This window comes from Mastigoproctus giganteus, chromosome 7 (genome assembly GCF_048544385.1).
Source record: "Mastigoproctus giganteus isolate SK-2022 chromosome 7, ASM4854438v1, whole genome shotgun sequence".
Taxonomy (NCBI): Eukaryota; Metazoa; Arthropoda; class Arachnida; order Uropygi; family Thelyphonidae; genus Mastigoproctus; species Mastigoproctus giganteus.
This window is the reverse complement of record NC_143581.1, coordinates 23,036,929-23,049,158: the sequence shown is the minus strand read 5'-3', so window position 1 is coordinate 23,049,158 and position 12,230 is coordinate 23,036,929. Positions and strand designations below refer to the sequence as shown.

The 12,230-nt window shown below is 37.2% G+C and overlaps 1 protein-coding gene across 1 annotated transcript in view; it reads left to right on the top strand.

The window, feature by feature from the left end:
- Nucleotides 1–794: 794 nt before the first annotated feature.
- Nucleotides 795–12,230, top strand: part of LOC150082639 (Na(+)/H(+) exchanger protein 2-like) — a 313,793-nt gene continuing 302,357 nt past the window's right edge. The window contains exon 1 of the mRNA XM_090377561.1: nucleotides 795–1,273. Within this exon, the coding sequence (XP_090233687.1) occupies nucleotides 865–1,273 (409 nt within the window). The 5' untranslated portion in view covers nucleotides 795–864. The remainder of the gene's footprint in view (nucleotides 1,274–12,230) is intronic.

The following is a 12,230-nucleotide window of genomic DNA, read 5'->3' as shown; positions in this document are numbered from 1 at the left end:
CACAATATACAGCACATGACCCCCACACACCTTCAAATCTCTGGCCCGATACAATGTATATCCGCGGAGATCGGAGAAATCCATGAGCCGTTAGACACCAACATACCTTACCTTGCTCATACCTGAAGGTTAAACAGTTGATAAAGCTCATTATTTGGTAATTCTGAAATGGTTAGGATTCCGATTCCGTTCCATGTGAAAGGTCATTGATCAATTTGTTCACCATGACAGTGCACCACTCATAATGCGCTTTCCTGTAAACTAATTTGACGAGGAAGAAAAGACCACTTTATTTTCCCTATGCAACTTCTTTTTCTTCCGTAAGCTCAAGAATTCATGAAAAGAAACAAGATTTTCCAGTATCGACATTAAAAATTTGTGTTCTGAAAGGACTTTTAAAAGTTCCGTAAATATTTTTGATAGACGCAACATCGTTCGTTAAAGTGTATAGCTTCATAAAGAAATTGGTTTGAAGGAGGTAAGGTTCCTTGATGTTTAAAGAAATGTGGATTATAAAATTAGCAGCATTAATTTAGGGTCGCATCTCGTAGGTTTTTTCAATGTGCTCCGGAGGGAAATATTTGTTTCGGGGCTACCCCTACAAGAGAAAGAGAATAAACGAATAAACCCTTTTTTTTTTTAAGACACCAAGAATCTTTTACGTTGCTGATCGCTCCAATGGAAACCTGTCTTTCAGCTTACGTCAACAGTGAGCGCCAGATGTAAGGTCAGTCGCCGGGAAAAACTCACGTGCACCTGTTGAGGCGTCTCAGTGTACCGTTAGACGAGGGGGAAACAAGTGCTAGAAGAAGGCAAATGTAGGTTACCTGGGTGTCGATTGTAGCGTGCTGGAAACAGCCAAACATGGGTTTTACTCTCCTGAGCATGCAGAAACGAGCGCTTTCAAATCTTCAACTTCCTAAGGCCCTCACGACTTCATATCCCCTAACGCGCACCATGTGGTTGTTTGTTTTCATTACCGCTTCCCTATGGACGGCAGCCGTAAGCGATGAGGCTCGCGCTGTGATTGTAGACAGCGTGTCTAGAGGACATCAGGAAGCCATTCCTCCTGACCCTGAAACTCATGAGGATGATGGTCCAATTGTGTCGCCGATATTGCATTCCGATGTTAGCGTAGTGAGGAACAGTATTAACGATAATTACAATGGCGCAGGTAAGCACAGATATCAAATTGCGAAGATGGACATCAATTACGTGTCTGCACCTTTTGTAATCTCTCTGTGGATTGTCATAGCGGGGCTCACCAAAATAGGTAAGTCAAAAGCCACTCAATATCGTAACAGTCCAATTTCAGTGAACATTTGTATGTAAAATACCTAAACGCTACAATTTCAAACAGTGTTATTATATGATGTAAACACAATTTATCGGAAGAAAAACTTCCTTCAATTTTTATATGAATTTCCACTTTTTTCCTCCATCTTTTTGTCTTTTTAAGCTCCCAGTATTTATTAGTCAAAGAAATGTAATATTGTTTTGTTTCTTCGGCTGTTTGTTTTTAACTGAGAATTTATGCTTTCCCAAATATGAAAAATATGAATATCAAATAGAAAATACGCGCACCTCAGGATGTGAAACCATAGTTGATTTACAGCACGTTTTTTTCAAGTATCAATCGAATATATCAATCGAATATAACGTTCTAAATGAGAATTCGTTATTGCATTCTTTCAAAAACTGGTTAGTTTGTGATGGCATCTAGGTTAATACAGGCTAGTTTTTCCGAGAAACGGCGTCAGAGAGGAAAAACATTTTGTATAACAGTATCTGCTTCATACTGCTCCAAAATAAATGATGCGTTTCAATTTTATTTCGTTTCTTTCAAATCCTTAATGGCCTTGAAATACAATAGCAGTATTTTGCCATTAAGATATATATTAAAATTGTTATTTTAGGTTGTTGTTTTTTTTCTATAGAGAGTGTTGCTTCGTTAACCTATTTCTATTGCCCTATATGCAATTAAAAGACAAGTTTGTTATCGTTGAGAACAAGAGCCACAGGAAGTAAAACTCTATTGAGATTTAAATAAATTTTAGCATTAACAGAATCACAGTTTAATATTAAGTTAGATAAAAAAAAATATGTGAATATTTATTCGCGCATAAATTTAATTTGTAATTTCCTATACAACTAAAATGAATAGGAAATAAAATTAAATATGTACACAAAAAATTCTACACTATATATAAATTAGCTTATATATATTTAATATATATATATTTATTTAGCGTGAATAAAGTTTAACTTAATGAAGATATTCCTTGTTGGAAGAATCGTAAAGGGAAATTTTTGATATAAATTTAATAACCATTTTTTTAAATGTTAATCATTTCTCTCTTTCTCTCTCGTGTTTTCCACTCGAATGATGCAACTGAAAAACTCAAGTACTTTTGTACAATAGATCTAAAATTTAACCATTCCGAAGTTTTACGAGACGTAAACATCAACTTTTAGTAGTAATAAAATGTACCAATGAATTCAAACTTATTTTACTTTCCTATGAATTTTGAGATGTGCGTCTAGTGCCTATCCAAGGTATTTTGGTGCCTTAGGCAATGACAAATTCTAGTATTCCCTTTATACTGGAAGTTTTCGACATCGTTTCTTGCTTGCCCAAATGTGTTCTCAACTGATGTTTCAATGCTACTCTAACTGAGTTCTCACTTGAAAAAAGGGCACAGACAGGATAGAACTTGATTGCAGAGGCAATTGCTCACCGGCCCGTTTCTCTCTAAATTATGTTGTAAGCTGAATATTTTAATTCTGACAAATTTAGTATTAAATTTTTTTACTTTTAAAAACTCCTCCACGATTGGGGAGATCCTCATTCCAAGGGTGCTAGGAAGGGTCTCACACTTCATGACAGTAGTGTTTTGTCGCAATGTGTATCACGTTTTCTCAGTGCTTTCGTGTTTTTTCTTAGAGATGCCACCCCTGTAGACAGCAATCAGTACATAAACAAGTTCACTGTCTATACAGTGCGTTACATTTCAGGCACCTTAGTGCTTCGTGACAATAGTAATAATTCATAAGTTGAAGAATGTTTTCATAAATGTGCAGAATTCTTTTCCAGCCTCAGAGTTTAATTGTAAAGAAAAAAATTACATTCAATCTGAAAACACCAGGTGATTTGAAAGCAGATGCGTTTTCGAATTAACGCTATACTATACGTCCATATTATCCCGTTTATTACATGAGAAAATTTTCATTTATCACATGTTCATATTTTCCACTATCCTGGAAAAACTACTGCAGCTGTAGGTTTGAAAGCTTTTCCTCTAGTATAGATAGAGCTAAGATGAAGCTCCGTGCAAAATTTCATTAAATTTGATCCAGTAGAAGATAAATTATTGTTGCCATCACACAAGTATGATTGCAACAATACAAGTTACAATAATTCGCTTCTGGTGGAAGCTAAAGATGACGTCACTTCCGTAAAGCTTTTCTCGTGACGGTTTTTCGTTACAAAATTTTTGTAACGTTAAAATGTTTTTAACGTCAATAAGTCAACCCATCGACATGAAAATTTGTTACAAAGATTCCTAAAATATTCATTTGAAATGGATCAGAGCTTCTGTTTCCTGTTTCTGTAAGGAAACTGGGAGGAAATGCTATGAAATCGGAGCTGAACTTTCGATTTCAAGAACCATCCCAAGCCAACAAAACATATGCTGAAAATCTGGCAGCATTCTGAATTTTTCTTCTCAATTAATGCGAAAACTTACTCCAATTTTTGTAGTGGGGGAAAGGGAAGGAGGACTGTGAAATCGTAACTGGAGCTGAAATTATATGAACCAAATATAAAATTTAATGAAAATTCATCTGGTGGGAGTCCCTCTGTTACATGTGGACGGGTGGACATGGTGAGACAACAGGCGCTTATGAATATATGTTAACGCGCCTAAAAACGACTTGTCAAAATTTTTTTGCATCGAAACTGTTGCTCCTACAAGTTTCGAACTGAAAAATCCTACAAGAAAAGTTAAGTATACTGGAAACAGTAGCGGATTTAGAAGAGGGCGCCTGAGGTTCCCCTGAACGTTGTACTGCAGTAACTGTATTTATATAAACATAAATATGGAACTTTTTTTAGGTACTGAGCCTTGTTGCTCTTTCATTTACTAAATAAATATGGAACATAAATAGCTTCATATTATAATCAGTTTTATATCACCCCTAACACAAGATCCATCAATTGGAAAAGTTGCTTTTTGCAGTTTTCAGGGAAGCTAGCGATTTTAACTTACAGGTGAAAAAGAATACAGTACCCGACACAGTTAAAGTGTACAATACAAACGTAGCAACCGTGAAAAATAGTACTGTACATGTGTTCTTCAAAGAGTACGTCTGGTAACCTTACGCTTTCTCAATAGTTACAGGTGGAAATCCACCTGTAAATTTTATATGCAGTGATGTAACTGTATAGTTTATGACAGTCTGGTCGACGAGACTAATATATTTGACAATTAGGAAGATGAAGGGTACTTCATCTTCTTAACTGTAACTTAACGTCCTCAGGATCGTTGGTGCAGAACTATTTTAGATAAATAACATTTTCCGGTTGTATTCCGCAACGGGACAGGGAGTCAGAGCAGTTTACAACTATAGAAAGTGATTTACACGAATTTTACAGTATTTTGTGGCATCAAGTAGATTCGAACACGCCGGTGTATATAATTCTGTGTACACACCGACCATTCGATTACGATGCTGCAATCAGTATCGTAGTCGAATTACAAATTAAATTTAGATAACAGAAATTATTAAAGCCTTTAATTTTGGGAGCTAAGGTTAATATTTATCTATTTGAAATATAAAAGAAATTTTAAAGTTTGGAAGCCCGAAAAAATTCTTAAATGACCTTTTTCATATCTCATTTACCAGGTATAATTTAATAATTTGTTTTATTTAGTTTTCAGTATGTTTTAGTTCGTTTTAATTTTAATTTCTTTTTCTATTTATCCATTTTTAAATAAAATAAAAAATATCTATTTTTTTAGAGTAATTTGTTTCGTTTTATATTAACTGCACGTAATCTACTTTGCTAATACCTTATCATTGTCTAGGCCTAGACAAGTTAGCTATTTAGATTTAATATCCCAATATCCCACTCTTGCAATATTGTTCTAGCTTTTAGAGTTGGAAAGATGTCAAAATTTCTCCTTCCCTTCTCTGCTTCTTTTTATCATACCCTAGTAGCTTAAGCTGTGGAAGTAGGGCCGTCTTTAGGCGATAGTAAGCCCACGTCACTGAGAATCCTTGAGGCTCTTTTCATAATGTTAGTAGAGGTCAAACAAGTCTACTTTTGAGGCCCTCTTACCAGAGGAAGCTCCCGGCACGTGCCGGGTTGGCCCATATGGGAAGACGGCACTGTGTAGAATTTACGTATTGCCTATCTTCCGGTATGAAACAATAAAGATTATTATTTTTATTTTTTATTTTTATTACAATTTATTTCCCTTTCAACAATTATAGAAATGAAAAAATAAGCGAGAAAGCAAATACCATCCGGATGATGTCTTATAATCACTATCAAGCCCTTTCATGATAGTATAGTGGTTTCGCCACTTCTTATTTGTCTGATGAGGTCAGGGTTCCAATCCCGTTGCAGACTGGAGGAATTCTATGGCCTCATTAGTGTGAGTCAGCCAATCTCAGGAGGAGAGAGTACAGTTATTATCAATGAGTTATACGAGCTTTTTTTCAACCAGCGCAACTTTTTTAAAAATTAGTTTTCAATTTATTAGAAACTGTTCCACCAGGGAAGCTATCAGCTAGTGGTTGCGTGTTACAATACATTCGCTGTGCATTTTGATACCTGTCAAATTCTTACAACTGAAAAGATTTTACAAAAAACATAACACAACAAATAACAGCATGACAAAATAGAAAGTAACATAATGTAACAAATAAACAACTAATATGTGCATTCTGAACAAAAAAATTAGCAGTATATAGATATCATTGTCGACTTTTCATTTTATATTCCTTGTCTGTGAATGTTTCCAGATTAATTCGTAAATTGTTATAAGTATTCTGAGCGCTACATGGGAATAATCGCATGAGTCCAGCCGAATTTTTTAGGACTGATAGAAGTGGAATCCACCCATCTCAAAGAGTTTCCGATGTTTTTCGGATGCCGAACGATACTGTTCAGGTCAGGACCACCCAGTATCCCAGCAATAAGTTTACACAGTATAATAAGATTATTCACGGACTCTCTATTTGAGTCCGTGAGATGATTTCAAGATTGGACCGTAGAATTGAATTGGAAATAGTTGAGTGGGGGGATGGCCAGTGACCCAATTGAGCCACCTCATGATCCAATATTCCATGTTCAAATGTTTCTTGACATGAAATTTTGGGACAGACGACTATATCGTAGAGGCATACACGGGTGTAGGCATTAAACATGTTTGGACATATTTCACTAGAAGCTTTTTATCTGTTACTCCTGCCAGCTCTTGTCTGATAGCCCAAGTTGCTATCAAAGTCTTTGCGTTTATATTAGAAAAGTGCTGCTGAAAGGAAAATCTATTGTCTCACGTCAGTCCCAAGTCTGTACGATATTTTATTCTTTGGAATTTGGTTGATTGTCAAACCTGTCTCACGGAGATAGATTTGACAATCAACCCTAACAAATCAGCCATTATGTTCATAGATTATCCATCTGACAATTTGCCTGTGTTGCTACAGTTTGAAGATTCACGGGACGGTTAGAGACAAAGCACAACTTAATATCGTCTGCATACATTAGGCATTATCCAGGTGATGAAATAATGGATCCAGTGCAACAGCAAACAGAAGGAAAGACAAGACTACGCCTTGAGGTTTCTCGTCAAAAAGTTCTCATTACACTATGTTTGTGGTTTATAATAAGGAGAACTCTGATTCGGCAGCTGTACGAGGAATCTCAATACTGCTGAAAATTGGTTCTTTAACACATCACTAGGATCTTCTTATGAAGATCCTTGGTCAGTACCATGACCACGGAGCACTGCACACAACACATATACAGTATGCGTAAATAACTAGCAGCGCTATCTGGGGGATACCCAGGTAAAGTTATGAAAGCTTATAAATTACTTGCATGAACTGCTAAACATTTTGTACTATTAAACATGTGAATGCAAATATTTAGAGAATCTGTAAGGATTAACAGCGTCCCTTACTGTTAATACAACAAGGGGGCTATCAAAGATGTGTATATGAAAACGTAATCACCTCTTCATTGCAAGGCCAACTTCCAAAGACAAGCCCTGAAGCAAATAAACCACGTGATCGGATTAGTCCCAAGAGGGAGACGATTTCTGAACCTTGCTCCTATTCAGTTCGCGTGTATATATAATACGAATATCTGAGCGTTGTATTTTCATTGTCAGTGTAATACAAATTTGTATTTAAATTAGTATACGAATACAGTACAGTTCAAATAACTAAAAATTCTCCTTATAGTTAACATCCGTGCTTGTTTTAATCTGTATGAATTGGTTGCTGTCTCAAAAATATTATGGTTTCAAATAATTAATTCTCAAACAATTTCTTAATAAATAGATTGCCTGAAAAAAATAATAAATACCAAGGTATGGATAACGCCGAGAACTAGGAATTTTAGCATTGTGAGCAGTTCTTACTGAATTAAACCGATGAAAAGTAATTATTTCAGATTCAGTAATAGTTATCGGCCCTATTACATGGCATATCTTAAAGAATATTCCTTAGTGATCATAAAGATTACTTTCTGAATTATCGGAGGAAACTCGCAGTCGGCTAAGTTTGCCTTCATGAAATCATTAATATCATAAAATATAAAAATTACATCTTTCCCAAAAAAAAAATAATAATAATAATTAATAATAATAGAAAATTAAGAAAAAATATGCATCTGAAGTTTGTGTTCATGCAATATGCATTTCATTTTCAATATCTGTTTTTACATGTAAAATTTACTTAAATATAATAAAAAAACATAGTAGTTTGTAGTACAGCATTTGTTAAGTCTCAATGATTAAAAAATTTCGCTGATCTTGTTTTACTATAAATATAAAAAATATATACAAGGAACTATTTTTTGTGATTGAAACTGAAATGAAGTGTAAAGTTTATAATATACTGTGTTATGGTAGTATTGAAAGGCAAATTGTAACTAGAACTCTATAAATAATATTATCTTTTTAATTACCAAATAACTTCTAGCGTTCTCAGCCTCAGTTGATCCCCTTCAGGGCAGCAGAAAAACTACAAATTTCGGTCCCCCGCGAGAATTACAGACGACCTATTCAAAGTTAATCCAAACCATCCGTCCGGCCCATCCAACCCCCACTGTGGCGTTATGGCAGTTTCGCCACTGCTTCAGGGTCTGTTTTTCTAACTGGCCTAAATGTCATGCGATCGCCAGCCATGAAATTTGGTACAAAGGTCCCTAAAATATTTTAATTATCCCTGAAATTTTGAAAAGAATCGGAGTTGCCGTTCCAAATGCTTAGTAATTTTCTGTAAAGTGTGTGGGTGGGGGGGGGGAGTTACGAAATCGAAACTGAAACTTCCCCATTGATCAACAGACAAAGAGGAGAGAGAGAGAGAGAGAGAGAGAGAGAGAGAGAGAGAGAGAGAGAGAGAGAGAGAGAAAACGTCACATCTTTTGGATTTTACAGAAAATAAAGCAATTTAAACGTGATATTAATTTCTGAAATCGTTAAAATTATGAATATTGCTCCCCCCATTTTTTTTCTTTTTTTCCTTTAATTTTCACAATATTTAAGAGCAAAATTCTTTGGGGAAAACGGCAATAAATAGCTTCAGTTATTATGAAATAACCTATGTGACTATTTCTACAGTTGATAACTGTTTAAGAGGAAAATATTACTCTTTAATGGTTATCAACCACTGATTAATACCGTTTTTTATCCCATAAAAAGGCAGTAGTAATTACACTGTGGACCACAGGATATCCGGAGAAAAGGAAAGTGAATTTCATTTTCAACTAGGAAGTTTCTCCTGAATACTAGAAGTTGTTTGTCCGGCACAACTTAACCTAAATACCGTTTTGTCCCCCCTTTTCTAAAGGAGATAGTGAATAGCATACTTTTTAAGGACATGGTTAAATACAAAGGATTCTTTCAGTGTTAACGCAGTAGTTGAAGATGCTTAGTTGATCGTCAAGGATGCTAACGATTCTATCACTGACCTCTATAGTAATGAAAAAAAAATTACTATCTGCAGATGGTCTTGTAAAGAATTATATAAAACGTATGGCAGACACTATTAAAGAGAGAGAAAGAGGAAACTATGATGTATTTAACTTTTATCGTCGCTAACATTTACCTACGTTGGCTGTCACTAAAGAAAGGTAAATTTACGTTCACATTCTTTTGTGGTGACGCATTAACAGCTTGAATAACGGCCTGCTTTTGGAGATTGTTTTATGTAGGTCAATAGGAACTGGGTTCCGGCACCAATGTATGCCTAGTAACAAAGAGAAAGTCCTGCAGATTGTCGAAACAAGCTGATTAAATCGATTTGTTAAAAGCCAGTTGGAACAGCTGAATTATGAGACCAAACCAACAGCACGTATAGCAGATCTGGGGCTTTCCAGTGAAGGGTACACAAGGGCGTCCAAACAGGAAACAAAATCAACAAAAAAAGGGAGGGGGAAGTAAAATCCTTGATCTCTGGGCGTTATTTATGATTTTTATTTCCACAGGAATGTAGGATCGTCACAGGTGCAGAGTACAGGGAATCCCAGAAGTAGAGCTAAACATAGAAATCCCCCATCATCATAATGGAATCAGTGGAATGTCTGTTGTGTACAAAGGGCGCCCAGGTCAAGGGCAAAAGCAATAACCTACCAGATACTAAATTTAATTTGAAACAGGATTTTCTAAGGGAATTTACGATGTGAAACACCGTTAAATGACCTACAAAGGGTAACAGAGTTGGTCAACTAAGCGCATGCGTAGTATAGCTGTGTTCTGATGATAGTTGAAGCGAGCAGACTCTTAATATATGCTGAATTCCTATAACAGAATCCTAGCAAACGGTTGCAATCTCCCTCTTTCTCTAATTTGCATGTTGTGCAAGCTAAAAACCCCCACATAACTCACGGCAAACCCTACTCTTTCAAAGACGTGTCCTCCTTTTGAAGGACACGACTTTGAAAGTGTGGCTTCACTAGTTGTCATTTGCTTGGAAATACCTGGATTCAAATCCCTTTAGAGACCTCTTCAATCGAGACCAATCTCAAGCGGAAGAGTAGGGTTTGTCGTGAGGTATGCGGGGTTTTTCAGCTTGCACAACATGCAGATTAGAGAAAGAGGGAGATTGCAACAGTTTGCTAGGATTCTGTTATAGGAATTCAGCATATATTAAGAGTCTGCTCGCTTAAACTATCATCAGAACACAGCTATACTACGCATGCGCTTAGTTCACCAACTCTGTTGCCCTTTGTAGTTCATTTAACGGTGTTTCACTTCTTAAATTCCCTTAGAAAATCCCATGGCGAGCTGCCACGGAGGACCATCACTTACAATTATGAGCGCATGGTTGAGGGGCGTTAGCACCAATATTTATTTATTTATTTCTGTAAGTGATAGTCCTCCGTGGCAGCCCGCCATGATACGTCGCCGACTTCCACTCATTTGAAGAAGTCGGGGTTCGATTCCCGTCAACGACTGGAGAAATTTCTACAAATCCTCTTCAATCAGGGCTGTAATTTACCAATCTCAGATAGAGGAAGTAGGGTTTTACCTTCAGTTATATCGCGTATTTCAGCCCACACGTCATGCAAAACATACTGCAAACAAACGCACTCCACAGGCAAACAAACATACCCACGGTTAATATCCAGACACCTGCATATCTACGAATAACTTTTATTTACAGGAAAACTAATAATGGGAATTGGGTTTTGAAAATGTCCTCCGATACTTTTGCCATTCGGCCTTCAAGGGGACGATCAGTTCAACTCTGTTTTTTTGGGCACTCTCTCCTGACACACACACCCGAAGATCCAATTCATCCCAGAAGTTCTCTATAGGATTGGGGTCACGACTCCGAGCTGGATAGTCCAACTTTTAAACGTTCATATCCTCAAATCAGTTCGTCACAACAGAAGTGTGATATGGAGCGTTGTCCTGCTGATACAGCCCTTTCTCGATGTGCTCTCGCAATGTAGGTAACGTTATTAATTTCCAGGACGTCTAGATAGACCTCAGCATTCATGGTTTAGTTAAAAACAACCAATGGTCCCGGCGAAACCATGATAAATAGTCCCACGCTGCCTCCGCCAAACTTCATTGTCAGGACGATACAGTTCGTCAGATTGCTTTCTTCAGACATCCGCCAACCCAGGCACGACCGTAAGACTTGGTAGACCAAGTGACTTGTCACTCCAGAGCACAGCTTTCCACTGACCTACAGTCCAAGAACGCGGGCCTCACACTAAGATAGACGGCGTTCGGAAGTCGAAATGATTAATGCCTTTGGACGGCTGCATGACATTGATAAGCTATATCATGCAGCGCCTTCCACATTCTACTGGTATTGACATTTGTCTCAATTGTCTCACCGATAGCCTGTGTGTGTGTGTGCTGCGGCAACGTCGACCTGCTTTCTAAGCGGACGATTCTTCACAAGGTTTTCCTGTCACATTCTATCAGCTTTGGAGGCTTTCCGGGTTGTTTGGTAAAGGTTTCCGAACCAGTCAGCTGCTATTTGCATACCACATCACCAATAGTTGATCTGTGTAATTTAAGTTCCATTGAAATGTCAAGTACAGGCCGAATGCTTTTGTGGAACCCTATTATTTGGAAGGCTTTCGAGCATATTTATAGTCGCGTCTAGCTCGTGGTGCTTCGGTAGGACGTGACCAACTATCACGAAGGAGTGTCCCGCTTTTAATGATAGCGCAGTGTATAACATATACGGATATGGTCGACAAGCTTCGGTGCCGTTGAAATGATAATTTTTTTTACTACAAATAGTGCCTTCGTGGATAGCACAGGGGTTATAATTACTCTCTCTCGAACACTGTATGGAAGGGGCCTGGGTTCAAATGGCTTCAGTGATGAGAGGACCTCGTGTTTTTTCCTCACCATCGCAGGCGAAGGGCAGCGTGGTTTTATCGTCCAGAAATAAACGAATCGACCAGAGAATGTACGAAATTTACAGACATAATACTACATGCTGAGGCTGTGTGAACTATTTTCTCT